General features: G+C 42.8%; 1 protein-coding gene across 44 annotated transcripts in view; it reads left to right on the forward strand.

The window, feature by feature from the left end:
• Positions 1 to 14362: 14362 nt before the first annotated feature.
• LOC111767438 (butyrophilin subfamily 3 member A2-like) overlaps positions 14363 to 18921 on the forward strand; it is a 31325-nt gene continuing 26766 nt past the window's right edge. For 13 of the 44 annotated variants that reach the window (XR_011429637.1, XR_011429638.1, XR_011429641.1 and 10 more), the window contains exon 1: positions 14602 to 14811. Coding sequence is in view for 9 of the 44 variants with exons in the window: in XM_070244331.1 (XP_070100432.1) it covers positions 14796 to 14811 (16 nt within the window). In the remaining 35 variants the exon portion in view is untranslated. Of the gene's footprint in view, positions 14812 to 15399; positions 15517 to 15766; positions 15915 to 18921 lie in introns of all 44 variants that reach the window. The other 31 variants (XR_011429642.1, XR_011429643.1, XR_011429646.1 and 28 more) reach the window with 16 other exon arrangements.

Consider the following 18921-nt stretch of genomic DNA (forward strand, 5'->3'; position numbering starts at 1 on the left):
TGTTGACAGGGCTGCATCTTTCCCAGGCCCCTGGGTGTCCTTCCTGGGCCAGCTGTCCACCCTGGCTTCTGCTACTTCCACACATCTGCCTATTTCTAGGTCTCATCACCTCCCTGGCTCTACTTTTCTCTCATCTCAGTGACAGTGTTTGCTGGATCTGCAGCTGACCCGTCTCTTCAGGTAGAGAGAGGGGGCTACTCTGCACACCCCTGCTTGGCCAAATAACTACTGGGTGTTATTATCGGTGTCTTAGAGAGGGGGCACAACAAGGATTCTGAAGTGTGATCTTGTCCCAGGAAGGAGCCAAGTTTGCAGGAATAAAGGAGAGACTCTTCCCCTTCTCTTCTGTGATCCTCCCCACTTCTGAGAACTCTCTAGTATTTGTGTGAGAATATGATGGGAGGCTCAAGAATTCTCTATAGAGGAGGAGGTGTGTGTATGCGTCTTGGGGGCCTAAAGCTACATATACAAAGCACTTCTTAGGCAATTGAAGTAAACATCAACAGGGTAAAAAATGGGAGATGACGATTTGGTAGTCATAGATATCCTCCATAGTCCCCAACTTTGTTAAATATGTTTGCACATTATAGTCATTGGGAAAGCAATGTTGGGTGTGAAAAACACTGGCAGTGAATTGGAATAACAGTCACTAAGTTTAGTCAGACAGGTCCAGAGCTGTCACTGTGTTAAGGGATGTTAAGGAAAAGAGTCATTAAGCCACCATATGTCTGAATGTTTGCAGAGATTGGATGGAAGACCAACAAGGATCCCAGAGTCTTAGCATTCACAGACCCATAGTAGCAGCAGGGTTGAATGAGACTATCCTGGAGACATGCTCTGTTCTAGGAAGAACAGTCTGCAGTCAATTGTTGGAATATTCATCCCATTGTTGGGGTGGCAGCTATTCTAGCTGCAGAAGAAATTTTGGGGAATGGTGGTTCTCACTTCAAAGCTTTAGTAGCAACCAAGATATGGGAGGAGGGGATAGAGGAGAAGAGAAAGAATTAGGACTGGATGCAGTTTGGAAGGAGACCAACGGTGGAGCTTAAGGTGTGCTGCCCATAGCAAGAAGTCACACCAGAAGTCAGACTAAAACCCTGCCCGCCACCTTCTCCACTTCTTCCTCCTCTTCAGACCCTGCTTCTCCAGTCCATTTTAGTGCCATCCTTTCCTGTTCTCAGGTGTCCCTTGTCCCAACATAGACCCTTGCCCTTGCACCATCCAAGAGATGCCTTCAACTTATATGCATGGAATCATCCTTTGGAGAGAAAGCCTCTCTGCCTGAACACAAAGGCAAAACTGCCACTTCAGGTCTTCACATTCCTGGGACCAGGAACTCTTTCCCCCTAGGGAGCCTCCAGATCTGACTCTCGGAGTTGAGAAGGAGCAGCTTGGGGCCAGGGAAAGACCCCTAAGCTAGAAATCAGAAACCTAACTAGCTCTGAGCTTGGACAAATCCTTTCAAGCATCTTAGCCTCAATTGCATTCCACAAAAGCATAAGGAGAAAGGCAGGGAAGTAGTCAAGACCAGAAATATTATGAATTCTGAGGAAACCTAGGTTCTAAAATGGCTGAGTTTATAGGGTGAGTGGAGTTACAGATGCCTTCTTTTATCCTATAAAGTGTTTTGAACATTCGTAGGAAAGAGAGGCTTTTTCTGGCTTTAAAGATCAAGAAAAGCTTTCATGGATGAGGTGACATTTGAAGACATGAAAAAATGAATGAGATAAAGCACCAAATCAGCCACAGTCCTGGCAGTAAATTGGGCACAATCCAGAAAGCCAACTGAAAAGAGTTTAATGGAGGGACCATTTGTAAAAGTCAGGGGAAGGTTTAAGGGATACCAACAAGGAATGATGACATACCCTGGGGCTACAGCAGGAACCATCACCAATGGGTCTGATGGAGAAAGGGGAGAGTGTTTTCACAGCAGATGAGACTTAAAGCCATGGTAGAGGGTCCTGACAGGACTGTGGCCTCTAGAGCAGGAAAGTGGCCACTGTCATTTGCTGCTCAGTATGGAGGGATCTAGGGGAATAAAGACCCTGAAGTCTCTGCTCTTCCACCATTGGGTCTTCTGCTGTTGTCTCCTCTTGACAGATCTACATCAGAAGCCAGACGGCAGGGCCTGCTGATACAGTCCTCAGAGGTCAACCTGTAGGGCACAGAGCTAACTGGAAAAGAGCAGGGAGTGGATTGGGGTGGTGGGAGAGAGAAGTACAAATAAAGATTGACCAGGCCAGATAGCTCTCTTCAAGGATTTGCAATCTAGAGGGATGCTGGATATTAGTAAATAATCACGTTATCTGGTAAATTGGAGTATGAGTTATTAGAGCCATAGCTTATACTTACTGAGCATCCTGTACCAGGCACTGCATGTATAACCTTCTTCCATCTTCACAGCCTGCCTGTGAAGCTGTCACTATAATTCAACCATTCCGTAGAGGAGGCTTAGAGAGATAAATAATATGCCCAAGATTGCACAGCCAGAAAAGCCACCTGTGAATCCAGAGTGGGTAACTCTAGAGCTCACACACATAACCAAAATGCTACACCTCTCAGTCAAGCTACTACATGCATCTGGCCTTAAATGGTGCCACAGCCAGAGAGAGGTTCAGATTTTGAAGGGAAGCTTGTAGAGGATTTATCCCACCAAAGTTGACTGAAGATATTAATAGTTGATGACTCATTTGATCCATATATTTTCTTGGTTCTAACTGCTCCAGATCTACATTTCAGTAGCTTCTGCCTGCCTGCACCTGCCTGCCGCTAAAGTTCTCTCCTAATAAGAAAATATGCACAGGGGGGCTGGCCCCGTGGCCGAGTGGTTGGGTTCGCGCGCTCCGCTGCAGGCGGCCCAGTGTTTCGTTGGTTCGAATCCTGGGCGCGGACGTGGCACTGCTCATCAAGCCACGCTGGGGCAGCATCCCACATGCCACAACTAGAAGGACCCACAACGAAGAGTATACAACTATGTACCAGGGGGCTTTGGGGAGAAAAAGGAAAAATATAAAATCTTTAAAAAAAAGAAAAGAAAATATGCACAGGTACTGTCTTAAGTCCTCCCCAGATGACTTAAGAAGCAAATGTTAGTTGTAGCCCACTCTACAGATAATGAATCTGGGACACTGAGTAATTAGTTAACTGGATTCAGGTTTCATGGCTAATGAGTCCTGGATAAAATCATATGGAGATAGAGAGAAAAACTGCGAGCTAGTGGACAACAAACAATAGTGCCTGGAACACACAAGCACCTCCACAGATAAATATATTTAAAAAATTTGTGTTCCTGAGAGTTCTTAATGGCAGCAAGAGGTGACATATTAACCCTGAGCAGATTCCTGCTGAGGCTAACTAAATCAAAGAGACAGATTTCCAGGCAGATGGCCATGCTTCCTGCATGGAGGACACTGTATTAGGTCTTGGAAAAGAAGAAGGAGAAGAAGAGATGAAGTTCTTGACCAGGGGAATGGATGGACCATGAACACTGTGAAGAGAAGGGTGAACCCAGCATAGTTCCATCCCATGTCCTGGCCTGTGTCCCGTGTATTGACAGCCTTCACATCAGTTTGCACATGCTGGTACCTTTCAGATTCTGAAGCACAAAACCATTCTTAGGAAACGAGAAGAGATGAGTAAAGAACTTGCAGTGGAGCCTAAGTCCATGCTCACGGACCAAGAAGGGGAAATAGAAGAGTCCATTTCCTCTGACTTCCCTCTCTCTGGACACTATCTTTGTCAGCAACAAAATGAGAGGCAACCAGACAAATGCTGAAGATGAGTGAAGAAGGCACCAAGGAGGGGAAAGGAAGGCAGTCAGGGCACAGAAAAGGTTAAGAAATGTCTGGCTCTAGCCAGGGAGCACTCACCTCTCTTTTTCCCATTGCAGAGTGGAGAAAAGCCCAGTCCTATGCTGGTGAGTGACCATCGCATTCCTGTGGTCTCAGGCTCAGGACTCCATAAGAAAAGATCCTAGGATTCTTTCTCGACCTTCTAGCGCCACATAGTGGCCTGTCCATGCGGGCTATGGATGGAGACCCAGGAAAGTTCAATGCAGCACGTGAGCAAGTTCTGCCCGATCCCAGTTCAGCACCTGCACCTTTTTCTTTCCAGCTTTAAACGTTTTTCTTTTTTTTTTCTCCATAAAGCTCTCCGACTCACTTCTGTTCTTGGGTTTTTCTACTTCTCAACACTTTCAGCACCATAGGCCAAAGTATACAATTAGGAAGCCTACGTTTAAATGATATTCAGTCTCAAGTGGGTTATGTGCATCTTAGAGGAGACCTGGCCACTCTCTACACCTACATGACTCTCTCCTCAGAGCAGAGTGACCACTTCATAGTTGGTTCCCCCATGGAGAACCCTAGAAAGGAGAAATAAGCAAAATCCTGTAAGTTGTCTTTTTATTTATTTTTTCTTCTTCTCCTTCTCCCCAACCACCCTCCCCTAGTACAGAGTTATGTATCCTAGTTGTAGGTACTTCTAGTTGTGCCACATGTGATGCCACCTCAGTATGACTTAATGAGCAGTGCCACGTCCACACCCAGGATCTGAACCAGTGGGCAAAACCCTGGGCTGCCAAAGCGGAGCATGTGAACTTAACCACCGGCCACTAGGGTGGCCCCTAAATTGTCTTTTTAAATAGCTAACATTTATTGAGCATCTACTACCATGCACCAGGCACAGGTCTGAGAATTTTTCATACATGCTCCCATTTATTGATCCTCACAACAGCCCCAGATGTGGGTGTTATTATTATGTCCATTTACAATGGAGGAAATTAGTACACAAAGAGAGTGAAAACCTTGCACCAAATTATGCATCCAGGAGGTGGTGACACTAGGACACAAATCCAGGGAGTCTGGTCCTGCATTCCCCACACTCTGCTCATAGATCTACTCTGATCATTTATCCTTAACATGAAGAAGACCCAGTAATTTCAAGTAACTTGTTCAAGGTCACCCTGCTGATTGATTCTGACTCAAGAGATGTTGACTCTCCTTCCTCGTCTACCTGCTAAGTGTGGGTGTTCCCCAGGGGTTCCTGGGTCCATGTGTCCCTCTACACAAGCTCCTTGGGAAACCTGCATGTGGAGCAATCCACATTCATATCTTGATTTCTCTCCCAAGCTCCACTTATACCAGCCCTCTAGAATTTGTCTATCTGGATTGCCTTGTGGCAACTCAGACCAAGTTAAATTCAAACTTCTCCCAATCCCTAAAATACATTCTTACTCTTTTTCCTGCTCTGGTATTTGTAATAATGGCTCCATTGTCTACTCAACTTTCCAAGGAAGAACTTCATTCATCCAGGACTCCTCTTTCTTTATCATCCCGTTCTAATCAGCTAGCCAATCCTGTCAGTTCTTTCTTCTAAGTGGCCCCCAACTCCATCTTCTACTCTCCATGCATTGCTCTGCTTCAGATAATCCTTTGTAATGTATTTTTTTTTCTCTTGTTATGGCCTCATTTATGCAATATGTATTTCCTAAGTGCTTTTCTTAAGCTAGGCTTAAAGAAAACTGACCAGGTGCGGGATTAGAGAATGAAGGAGGAGGACTTCAGAGCGGAGGGAGGTCAGCAAACATCCTTCAAAGGCGATGACATTTAAGACAAGACACAATGGATAGGAAGGAATCAAAATATTAAAACCAAGACTTCCTCTATCCCACACAGAGTGCAGGGCAGATACAAGGATCCCAAGGTGGGGAATGATCCAGAGTCTTTGAGGAACTGAAAGGAGGCCCATGTGCCTGGAAGGGGCAGTGTGAGTGGGCCTATTGATGACAGGAGATGTAGTACAAAAGATAAGCTGAGGCTACATCATGGGAAGTGTTCCAGGCCACAGTGAAGTCTTTGGATTTATTTTAAGTGGGATGGGAAACCATTGTGGACTTCTGAGCTGAGTGACATCATCTGACTTTTGTTTTCCAAAGGTCACTTTGGATGCTGCTGTGTTGAGAATAGACTATAGAGAGGCAACATGGGAAACAAGGAAGCCAGTTAGGATGCTACAGCAGGAATCCAGGCAAGATATCATGGTGGCTTTGATGAAGACAGTGAAAATTGGTTGTTGGATTTGAGATATGTTTTGAAGAAAGAGTTAAAAAGACTTGATGATAGGTCCATTTGTTAGGTCCTACTTTGGTTTTTGGCTCAAACAACTAGGTGGAATGATAGAGAATTTCTAGGACGAAATTAAAAATTCTCTCTCTCTCTCTCTTGTTTTTTTGTGAGCAAGATTGTCCCTGAGCTAACATCTGTTGACAATCTTCCTCTTTTTGCTTGAGGAAGATTGTCGCTGAGCTAACATCTGCGGGAAGCTTCCTCTATTTTATGTGGGATGCCGCCACAGCATGGCTTGACCAGTGGAGCTTTGTCTGCACCCAGGATCCGAACCTGCAAACCCCAGGCCACCAAAGCAGAGCATGGGAACTTAATGAGTACACGACTGGGCAGGCCCTTAAAATTCTCTTTTGGAATGAAGTCAAGTAGGCAATTGGATATATGAGTCTGGAGTGCCTGGAAGATGCTGGACCTGGAGACTTGGGAGTTATGTGTGCACACGTGGTTTTAAAATCCTGGGATTGAATGAAGTTCCTTACGGGGTGTGTTCAGAGAGCAAAGAATAGATGTTCAAACTCAATTCAGAGGTTAGGAAAAGGAAGGAACTGCAAAGGAGACTGAGAAAAAGTAACCAGTGGAATAAGAAGAAAATCCCAGGAGAGTACATGTCCCAGATTCTGAGGAAAGAAAATCTATCAAGAAGGAGGAAATTTTTGTGTCAAATGTGGATGAGAATTTGTATAAGCTTGGAACTGACAAATGATGATTGAATTTGACAAAATGAAGGTGAGTGCTGAACTTTGATGGAAAACAAGTGAAGAATCAGAGACATAGTGAGGATTAGGCTGGTTTTACTGCTTCAACAGGCAGGAAATCCTTGATGCAGCAAAGAGGGGTTTGAGTCTCTGATGTGGGCTCCAGATGAATTACCAAAGAAATAGTCTGAGCTTTGGGAACTGACATACATAAGTTTACTTAAGAGAAAAGGGATCAATTATAAACGGTTCTCTGAAACAAATAAATAGAAAACTAAAGGTAGATTTCAGGGCTTTTAGAAGGAAGAAGTGACAGGATTTCATAAACTTTCTCTTTGAAGCAATGTTATTTGGTTCTTTGTCTCAAGATTGAGTTCCTTGACTGGGCAGGAACTGCGTGTTACTGTCTGTCAGTGCTCAGTATGCAGCACACAGGAAAACTGTCCACAGAAATAGCCTGTAAAGGGAGGTCACTTTTGGTCATGGCTTGTATTGCTCAGGGTAGACTAACTGTTGTAACAAACACACTCAACATTTCATTAGGTGAACATAATAAAGTATATTTCTCCATCTCCTCAGAGTTCAGGACAGACCATATGGGGAGGCGAGAGCTCCGCTCCACACAGATTTTCTAGGGCCTCACTCTATTCTGCAATCAGACAGAAGATGAGGAAAAAGGGATGGAAATATTTTGCAGAAGGTTTCTCATGGACCAGGCCTGGAAGGAGCCAACTCTTCTCCTGAGTATCCAAGGGAGGCTAGGAAATGTCATCTAGTTGAAGCCTCAGGAGGAAAAGGAACCAGCATTTGGTGAAAACTTAAGTTTCTCCCATGTGACTCTTCTAAGCTATGATTCTGGGAAAGCCTGTTAAAATCAGATGGGTATTGATTAGATCAGGGATCCTACACTTTTGGCCAAAAAGCCCTGGCCAAGTAGACCTCGCGTGATCCGCTGGGGCTTCAGGCTGGCAGAGAGGGATGGCTGAAGGCTCTGCACAGGACCTTCCTCATTCTTTCACTCTACAAACATTATTAAGCACCGCTTGGGAGTCAGGGACTGACAGTGCTGGACAGTGAGAATGCAGTGATGAACACACATCGTCTCTACTTTCTCAGGTCCTAATCTAGTAGAGAAGAGAATATGAAGCAAGTAATAACAGTGAAGTGACACATGAGGGATTTGTACAAATTTCTGTGGGAGAGGAGAGAATGGGGTGGGAAAGGGAGATTCCTGATCAGACACCCCTGCTCCCAAGGCCCTGGGACATCCGGATCTCAGGAATCTGGATTATTTCCTCCTTGTGAAAGTTTCTGAGCTCCCCCAGTGAGTCTTTGAAACCTGTTCTTGAGGACATTTAGGGAGATGCTTATCACTCTAGCTGTTTTGAGGAGCAAGGAAGGGGACTTCATAGCTTAGGGTCAGCTTCTTTTCCCCACTTTCCCAATCACTGAAGGCCCTGGCATGCCAGAGTGGACCTATTCTCTCTTGTGTCTCACTCTTTCTGCAGCCACTCAGCAGATCAGTGACTGTGGATCTGGATACTGCCTACTTTGAACTCTTTCTGTCTGAAGATTCCTAAAATGTAAGGTGAAAAAATACATGGCAGGACCTCCCTGAAAAACCCAGAAAGTTTTTTCTTGGCCCTTGTCTGTTGGGCCACAAGTCCTTCTCTTCAGGGAGATATTACCGGGAGGTTGAAGTTGGAGACAGGATTCATCGGGAGCTTGGGGTTTGTGAGGAAAACATGGAAAGGACGTGGGGAATCACGGAATCACCTCAAAATGACCTCTGGGCCGTGGAACTGTAAGCTAATAAGGATCAGGCCTTCACCTCCCCTAGGACCCTCTTCTCCTTGAGTGAGCCCCTCAGCCCAGGGGGGATTTTCTTGGACTATGAGGCTGGGGATGTCTCCTTCTATAGTGTGGCTGATGGGTCCCACATCTACACTTTCCCTCAGACCTCTTTCTCTGCCCCCGCCCTTTCTTCTGCCTCTGGTTCTATCACCCAACCCCTCTGACCATCTGCCACTGAGGCCATCAGTCCCCAGACTTTCTTTTGGTTGAACCTGCAAGGGAGAACTGGCATTGGGGTTGAGGAGCCACTCCTACAGTCAACTCCCCCAGAGCTCCACTAGAGGCAGTGGTGGAGGTGGAAACCCTCTGACCTTTTCTCTCAGAGCTGCAGCCACTTCCTTCCAAAACCTCCAGGGGACTGGACAAAGTAAGGGACAGTTTATAATATTTCGTGCCTCTGTGGTGCAGAGGGCCAGAAAGAACAATGGAATCCTACAGAGTCTTGTTAAGAAGCCTGTGTAGTGCTGCCACCAGCTGGAAAATGAAAAAAGAACCTCAAGAGATAAGAAATACTAATGGGGAGACTAAAGACTAGTGGCCTGGAGAGTGATCTCTGACCTTGAACTCCTGGAAACCTCATAAAGAGAAGAAAGGCCAGTGCCCACAAGCAGTGGTTGTCTTGAATGCCTGCATGACAGAACCACGGCAGGAAGCTGGATCTGGAAGGGGCCTTGCTGTTTCCAGTCTTTTTCTACAAGAACTTTATTTCATTTTGACCCACATGCAACCCTGGGAGATACTAAATAAAGGACACAGAGAAAAGTCACTTCTGCAGGTCACCTGCTGTTCTGGGACTTGATGCTACATTGAACATTCGAACATTCTAATGCCACATCCCACTACTTCTGAGAGTCCAGTGATTCCTTATCAAGCAATTTCAGTTACATTTCACCCCAAATTTTTCAAGATTTCTTTTCGGGTTTGTGAATGTGTTCACTGTGTCTGTCCCTAAATAACTTCCTACTTTTAAAATATTTTACTTCATCAACAGTGAAGTGCACAGTCTTTAACTTTTTTCTAATACACACTCACACAAACACAAACATTTTTCCTAATGAAAATTGGATCTTGCTGTATATATTGCCCCAGGACATACTTGTTTACAACACTAAACCTCAAATACTAATCTTATATTATTCATAATCAAGGTGGTTTTCTTTCTTTCATGTTAGAAATAATGCTACTATAAACATCTTTGTATATAAATCATTTTGCATAGCTCTAGTTACCTCCACAGAATAAATTTCCAAATGGTATTTGCCTTTAAGATAAATTCTTTAAAGTGCAATTGCTGTACAAAAAGACGAATTGTTATTAAGTCAACATACGCCTATCTATTTCCTACAGGAACAAAGTCTCTGCACTCATTTTGGTGTCTATCAAGCTAATCTCCTAACGTTGACAATAAAAGCCCACCCTTCAGGCTAGCATTCCTTCAGCATCAATCCCAGACATCTCACTCTCCTCAAGGGAAAACTCCAACCTATTAACTCTGAGAAGGAGGACCAAATCTACTCTTTACATAAGATACATTTTTATGGCTTAATCTGTATGAAGCACTGTTGTCAGAAATTTGCCTGAATTATCTCATTTCACCCTCACAACAGCAACCCAAAAAGGCAGGTGATATTATCATCCTTATTTTACAGACGGGAAAACTAGGACATAGAGAGGACAAGTAACTGGCCCAAGGTCACACAGCTAGTAAGGCTCATCCAGGCAACCTGGCTTCAGAGTCTATGGTTTAACTACTCCATAAAGCCACCTCTCCTCACCAATTTTAAGTTCAGTGCCTGATACTCACTAAATGGTAAGTTCTCAATAAAAATTGGTTGAATTAATGAATTTTTACTGCCCCGTTTAACATACATTTCTCTCCCAAGTTTTCATGTAAAGGTCTGGATGAGAAATCAACCTGGGGCCCTATTTCCTTGGAAACTATACAGCTAAGAGATACACAGTGTTGTGCCCAGATCCCCCTTATATGAAATTCAGCATCTAGGTTGGAAATCAAGGCTGCTTTTCTGTGTCAAAGTACCTTGGATCCTCCAGACAAGAATGGAATGGTTCATTCTTATTGATATGATTTCCAGCAGCAAAGCTTTTCATAAACAGCAGGTTTTTATTTTTTCTATTTTTATTTTTAATTATTTTATTGCAGTCATACTGGATTATAACGCTGTGTGACTTTTAAGTGTATGTTATTATATTTCAGTTTTTGTATAGACTGCATCCTGTTCACCACTAATAGTCTAGTTTTTATTTGTCACCATACATATGAGCGCTTTACCCCTTCCACCTTCCCCCAGCCAGCTTCCCCTCTGGCAACCACTAATTTATTCTCCTTATCTATGTGGTCTTTTGTCTGACTTCCACATACAAGTAACATCATGGGGTAATTTGTCTTTGTCTTATTTTGTTTAGCATAATATTCTTTCTTTTTTTTTTTTAAAGATTGGCACCTGAGCTAACAACTGTTGCCAATCTCTTAATTTTTTTTTCTGCTTTATCTCCCCAAACCCCGCCTGCACACAGTTGTATATATCTGAGTTGCACATCCTTCTAGTTGTGGGATGTGGGACGTCGCCTCAACGTGGCCTGACAAGCGGTGCCATGTCCACGCCCAGGATCCGAACCCTGGGCCACCGCACCGGAGCCTGCGAACTTAACCACTTGGCCACAGAGCCGGCCCCAGCATAATATTCTTAAGGTCCAGTTATGTTTTTGAAAATTGCAGGATTTTCTCTTTTTTATGACTGAGTAGTCTTCCATTGTATACATACAGCATGTCTTTTTTATCCATTCATCCATTGATGGTCACTTGTGTTGCTTCCATGTCTCGGCAATTGTGAATAATGCTGAGATGAACATAGGGATGCATAAATCCTTTTGAATTATTGATTTCATGCTCTTTGGGTAAATATTCAGTAGTGGAATAGCTGGATCGTATGTCTATTTTTAATATTTTGAGAAATCCCCATGCTGTTTTCCGTGTTGGTTGCACCAGTTTGCATTCTACCAACAGTGTATGAGGGTTTCCTTTTCTCCATATCCTCTCCTACACTTGTTATTTCCTGTCTTCTCTAGCCATTCTATGAATGTGATGTGATATCTCATTGTAGTTTTGATTTAAATTTCGCTAATAATTAGTGATGTTGAATGTCTTTTCATGCCCCTGTTGGCCATCTGTATATATTCTTTGAAAAATGTCAGCTCATATCTTCTGCCCATATTTTGATTGGGTTGTTCATTTTTTTTTTGTTGAGTTTAATGCATTTCTATATTTTTTGGAAATTAACTTTTTGTCAGATATATGATTTTCAAATTTTCTCCCAGTTGATGAGTGGCCTTTTCATTTTGTTGATGGTTTCTTTACCTGTAGAAGCTTTTTAGTCTGATGTAGTCCCACTTGTTTATTTTTTATTTTGTTTCCTTTGCCTGAGTACACATGATATTCAAAAAGATATTGCTAAGACCCACAACAAAGAGGATACTGCCTATGTTTCCTTGTAGGAGTTTTATGGTTTCAGGTCTTACATTCAAGTTTTTAATCCATTTTGAGTTAAATTTTGTGTATGATGTAAGATAATGGACAGCAAATCTTCAATAAAGGGGCCAGGAACATACAATGGAGAAAGGAAAGTCTCTTTAGTAAATAATGTGGGAAAAACTGGACAGCCTTGTGCAAAAGAATGAAAGAAGACGGTGAAGTTTTACTGAAAGTTTCTCAGTGAGTAAGAAATCAGGAAGCACTCAGTGAAGGGGGTGGTTTTGCCCCTTTGCAGCTGCAGCATGACCTTGGGAGAAATATTTCTGATAACCATGTAGTTGCCTTTATCTAATATGTCTGGTGTCCCAAAGTGATGACTGGCAGTGCAGATTATTATATTCTGAGCTAATTTTTACATTCTCAACCCTCTCTAATTAATGCCTACTCTCCTATTTTATTTTGACTCTGAACTCTACCCCATGTGTCTCCTCAGCTTTCATCACAAGTGATTTTATGCCTGCTCTTTTTCAACTTATTTGTGGGCCCTACATACTACAGGTCCTCCAGAATATTGATTCCCTACTTGCAGCATCAATGCAGAAAAGAGCACTTCTCTCAGCAGATGACTGAGAATGGACAGGAGGGTCCTGAGGCAGTGCTGGTCCCTGTCTCAAGCTCTTCCTGAGAGGCAGTCCTGGAGCCTCCTCCTTACACAGCCCCCTAGAGGGAGCCTGACTCTTACTAGGAGTGGCCAAGTACATGGGACAGACTGACAATATCATTGGGGATGGACAGGCATTTAGGAGCTAGAGACACCCAGATTAAAATGCCCTACTGATCACTTTAGAACATGTAACTGAAAGGTACTCCTACATTTGTTTTTCAAAAACAGCATTGGTGCCTCAAGCTTTTCAGAACTGTGTTCTTCTACGTGATAGATATGCTGAAGTATCCATGGGAAAATGCATTGATGTCTGTGACTAACTTTAAAAGGCACCAGATAAATAAATAAGGAAAGATTCAAATAAATAAGGATGGATAGGAGGATGAACAGAAGGATAAATTATAATAAATTGAGTAGATTAAATGTTCATTGTAGAATATAGATAGTAGGTATACTTGGAGTTCATTGAAAAACTCTTTTAACTTTGTTCTATGCTTGAAAATTTTCACGATAAATTGTTAATAGTAGGGGATGGAGAGAGAATAATCGTATTTTGTTGCTGATAATACACACGATAAGTGCCATTGGCTTAAACAAAACAAGAGTTGTCTGCCTTCCATGTAAAGTGAATTCAGAAGGTTGCAGTCCAGAGCTGGTCTGGCAGCTCAGACATGCATACATGCCCCAGCCTATTTCTGTCATTATTCTCTGCCATCTCAGCAAGTGGATTCCATTCTGAAAGATGCCTCATGGTCACAAGATGGTCACTGCACTACAGCTCCAAGGACCATGTTCTAGGCAAAAGGAAGGAGGAAATAGGAAAAGTCTGGACCTCTCCTGAGAAAGACAACTCAACAACTTCCACATACAAATCATTGGCTCAAACTTAGTCCCTTGTCTCTCCTACCTACAAGGGGGAGGGGCAGATTGCTGGAAACCCTCCCCTCAAATTCGGTTTGATTACTAAGAAGAAGCAGGGAATAGATATTACACGAGGATCCTGCCATGTCTACCACAGAGCTTAAATTCAGACTTTTGGAATAGAATCAAATTCCATCAGCCAAGATCACATCATAGCCCTGGGAGCTTTAATCACTGTCTTGGAATGCCAATAAAGCATCTTGGGAGGCTCTAGGCCACGGTCATTCACAGCCATCCAGAGTCTAACCTCAGAGAACACAGAATCCTGCAGGCAGAGGAGAAACAAATACACGTGAAAATACAAATGTAGCGCAAGTAAGGGGCAGAGAGTGGATGAAGCTCTCAGCAACCCTCCAAATAAGAATGCTCTGAAAATGTAAGACATGCCCATCAGTTACTGGCAGCACTGCCTCTGGAAACCATAAAATTATATGATGTGGTCATGGATCTGAGACTTGAGTTTCAGAGGTGCTAAAACAGTAGAGTGGATCTGGTTTTCTTTCTGTTCGTACATCCATTTGGCTCTGTTGTAAAAGATGTCCTCCTCCATGTGCCCACCTACATCCACACAGATTTTAACGAACGGCCACAGAAACATTTTACTTAATACACATCTTCCTCTCTTCACACATTAAAATCTTGTAATTTTCCTGCTTAGTTCTGCTGATATATCTATTATGGTACAAAAGACATAAACTAAGTGTATATAACGAAATACTGATTATGCACAAATATACACATGAATGATTCAAATAGGTAAACACAGAGAGACAGAAACAGTGTGGGAATTTGGGCTGGAATTTTTCGCCTTTTTGTATAATCCAATATAGTTACAATTTTCATTCTAACCTTCCCCACTGGTGTCTGTCCCCACTGATAAGAAACACCCTTCTGAGCCAATCAAAAAACTAATTCTTCCAAAGAGGGACTCTGTTACTGTTTCTCACAGTGAGCAGCATTTCCTTCATTTCCTTTTCTTCCAGAGCAGACTGTTAACTGTAGCGAAGAATTATTGATTACTTCACTCTGTGGCCTGCGATGTTCAGATGGGAACGCCGAGGGGTAAGTGGGGGAAATTGGTAAAAGCCAGAGTTACAGACCCTAGGAGGAGAGAGGCTAAGAAGCTGAGAATGGGTGTAAAGAAGTCCCCACCCAGAGAAAGGGGTTTGGTGCTTGTGTATGTGGTGAGGGGATGAGGGGTGGGGGCAGGAGGCAGTGCAAATGGTAAGGACTTGAATTGGGGAATTTGATGGGAGGGAGAAAATCTGAATGAAAAAACTTGACAAGTACATGTTCTTAGGAACTTAACTGTGGTGAGAAAGGAACAAAGGACTCTTATAGTCTCTCCTGGTCATCTCTGGGAATGTATTCTAGGAGATTATAAAAAAGATATGTGCCTTAAAATTTATACGTGAAGATGTTCATTACAGAATTATTTGTAGTATAGAAAAATCTGAACCAACCTCTGTATACAACATACATATATATATATAACAGTAGGAGGATGATAAACAACATATTGTGCAGTCATGAAGGAATTTCCACATAATCATTAGAAACGTGTTTTAAATAAAGAGTTTTTATTTATAATTATAACAAAATTGGATCCAATTTGGATGTTTAAAATGTAGCTACATTTTGCTTTTGCAGATTTTACTATGATGAACAGCCTTGAACATAAATCTTTGTGTTAATACCTGATGTTTTTTCCTTAAGAATAATTCCTACAAGTGGAATTTCTGTGTCAGAAGATGAAACATTTTAGAGGTATTTCGTATATACACACGACCAAAATACTTCCAAAATATTTATATTCCTTTGAAACGAAGTATATAATTACCAATACAGATTATTTAAATTTTATTCTTTTAAATTTTTCTCTATTTAAAAATCATCTATAATCAAGAACAAAAAAAAACAATAAATATCCCAAAAAATGAGTGAAAACGTATTCCCCACTCTTAGGAAAGCAGAGAAATTGTACCTATTATAATAATAATAACACCGTCCTCTCTAGCTGCACAGAGAACAGTTTGAAGAGGAGAGGAAGGACTGAAAGGCAATATTTTATCTGACGTGGTTTTCACAGTCAGACAAGGGTTCAAAAGTTGACCGTCTGCACAAACTTCTGCTCCCTTGTGCCCCGGCCGTTCCTGGATTAGCAGGTACTAGGACTGGGTCCTCAGGCTGGTTCGTTTGGAGGAGTTGGTATTTTCTGAACAACTAATATGTTGCAGTCACCATAATTACTCATAACAATTCTTGGTTGTTAAGTTGTATATGAAAATTTTTAAAATTTAAAAGATTCAAATAATTTTTAAAGTATAGAGTGCAAAAGACAAAAGAATCTTTCACTCAATCCCCAATTCTCAGTTTTGCTTGTTTCCTTTTAGACCTTTTTTAAGGTAATGACATAAAAAAGTGAATAGAAATTTACAGTTTTGGTTTTGTTTTTAATAGAATCATTAGTAGTATTCTGAAATTTGCTTTTTGTTCACTTAATGTATCTTGATCATCTGGGTAGGTGACTATAAATTAGTCTTCACTGCCACATTGAATTCATTCCATGTTGTACCCTTATTTAACTAGCCAGTCTCCTATGGGTGTCACAATAGGTTGTGATCCCTTTTTTCACTTTAAAAATAATGCTACAGTGTCATCCTCACACGTGCTTCTCTCTGGATGCATGCAAGTGCTTTGCTGGACTACATATCTGCAAGTGGCTGTACTGGGGCAATTCTACACATTCTAAAGTTCATTTTTCACGTTGTTTCACTAGTGACTAAAGTTCAAATAGGTTTTGTCACATGGCAGTGATCACAGAGCTTGTGAATCATGGAGCCATTAGCTAGTTTCCTTTCCCTTTCTGTTTCTCCACCTGCCACATAGCAGGCCTGGCACATAGTGCGTGCTCCATAAACAGTTTTTGAATGAATGACTGATAAGATGAGTGAGACCGGGTCTTAGTCCTAGCTCTCTCATTCACTAGTCTTGTGATTCAGAAGTGATGGGTTCAGCCTCTAACTGACTCCAAAGCCTCCACCAGGGAGTCTGCCTGTATCTTTACCAGAGTCTGATGGAGACATGATTTGAACTTGATGATGGCCATGGATTGGAGCTTAGCAGAGACTGCAGTGTTGTTCCTGAGATGGGCACACCCTCAAGTCATTTGTCAGCACCCCATTTCACCTGACATCTTCAGGGAAAGAGAGGATACATGATGGGAGAGGCCCAAGAGAAAAGGGAGGCGCTAGATCCAGAGATCTCAGTCCTGTAGTCCACCTAGGCCTGCTCTCAGGCTCTCCACTATCTAGGGATGCAGCCAGCTGTGGTGTCATTAGGACGGAAGCCAAGCTAGAACTACAGTTAGAATCAAGCCTTGCCAGCTGGGGAAGGCCCCACACTTTGCTTATCACGAAGGTTCATACTGATGCCACAGACTATGCCTAAAAGATGGTGGAGGTGCTTTTCTGAGCCAAGACACAGTTGGGAGCACTGGGCAGGGAGTGGGGAGTTGCAGAGGCCCTGCCTCTGGGCTGAGAGAACCTCAGCACTTCATAGAGCCATGAGCTTTGTTGGGCTGCTGTGTGCTCCTAGCCTGACATATTAGTGCCTTCTTTGCAAGTACAAGCTCTTACATTTCTGCCTTGAAGAGGCACTTCTATAGCAGTGGAGATCCTAAGACCAGGGAAATTATCCATTACTAGTGAGCCCAGAGGCCATCAGACAAGGAGCATTGGTGAACATCTGGGAAAAGGGAAGACAAGAAATGAATAATTTCCTTCCCAGTGATGTTTCTTCCCCAAAAAACAATTGCGAAAAGAGTGCACTGAAGCACATGGAGTTGTTACACTCTTACGTGCTATCCAGGACATGCTTGCTCTGTGAAACCACTTCATTGAAAAGTAGGAATAAATACATTAATATAGGCAATTCCCTGTGGAAGCACAAGAGACCAGGCTCTCTCTCTATGCCAGACCGAAAAAGTAGGTCATTACTTTTTTGAGTAGTGGCAGATGCTTATCTTCACAACTCTCCACCTCCCCTTGATGGATGACAAGCAGTTAACCTGATCATCTAAACCAATTGAAAATGCTAGTGTGGCCAGCCGGTGGTGCAGCAGTTAAGTTCACACGTTCTGCTTTGGCTGCCCAGGGTTCATCAATTGGGATCCTGGGTGTGGACATACACACTGCTTGTCAAGCCATGCTCTGGTAGGTGTCCTACTATATAAAAAGTGGAGGAAGATGAGCATGGATGCTAGCTTAGGGCCAGTCTTCCTCAGCAAAAAAAGAGAGGAGGATTGGTGGCAGATGTTAGCTCAGGGCTAATCTTCCTCAAAATAAATAAATAATAAAACAGATAAATAAACAAAATGCTAGTGAGTATGGATGGGCTAATAAATTCATCCTCATCCATTCACTTAGTCAACAAAAAGTTTCTGAGGGTTCCATGTGAACCACCCACTATTGTATAGGCTCATCACATATCAGAAAACAAAATAGACCAATATTCTTGTTTGTGGAGCTTCCACTTGTGTAGGTGGAGACAGACAGTAAACACATGGTATGCTAGATGGTGAAAATTTAACAGGGAGAAGAGAGCAGGCTTAGGGGGATGGGAGCAGTTTGCCATAATCCTGTGGTCAGAGAAGGTCTCATGGAGGAAGTGACTTTAGAGGAAAGACTTGAAGGAGGTGAGGGAGTGAGCCTTGTGGATGTCTGGGGGAAGAGGGTTCCAGCTAGAGGGAAGAGTCAGAGCTGAGGTCCTCTGTCCTGGCCCGTTCAAGGACCAGCAAGAAGGGCAGGGTGTCTGGAACAGACAAGGAGGGTTGGAGAGATGAAGTGAGAGGTGCAGGTCCCAGAGGGCCGTGTTGGCCATTCTGAGGACTTCAGCATCTACTCTGAGTGAAATAGGAGATATTGAGCAGAGGAGTGACATGATGTGACTCGAAGCACATTCTGGCTGCTGTGTTGAGCACAGACTGTAGGGGGCAGAAGTGCAATCAGGAGAGGAGGGTCCCGTATTAATCAGAGTGTGATGGTGCAGGCTTGGATGTGGCTGTAGCAGTGGAAGTGTGGAAAGTGGAAGGATTGTGAACACATTTGGATAGCAGAGACAAAGTTTTCCTGATTGATTAGGGTTAATGTATGTACATTTAACGTTATATAT

The sequence above is a fragment of the Equus caballus genome, chromosome 20 (assembly GCF_041296265.1).
Source record: "Equus caballus isolate H_3958 breed thoroughbred chromosome 20, TB-T2T, whole genome shotgun sequence".
NCBI lineage: Eukaryota > Metazoa > Chordata > Mammalia > Perissodactyla > Equidae > Equus > Equus caballus.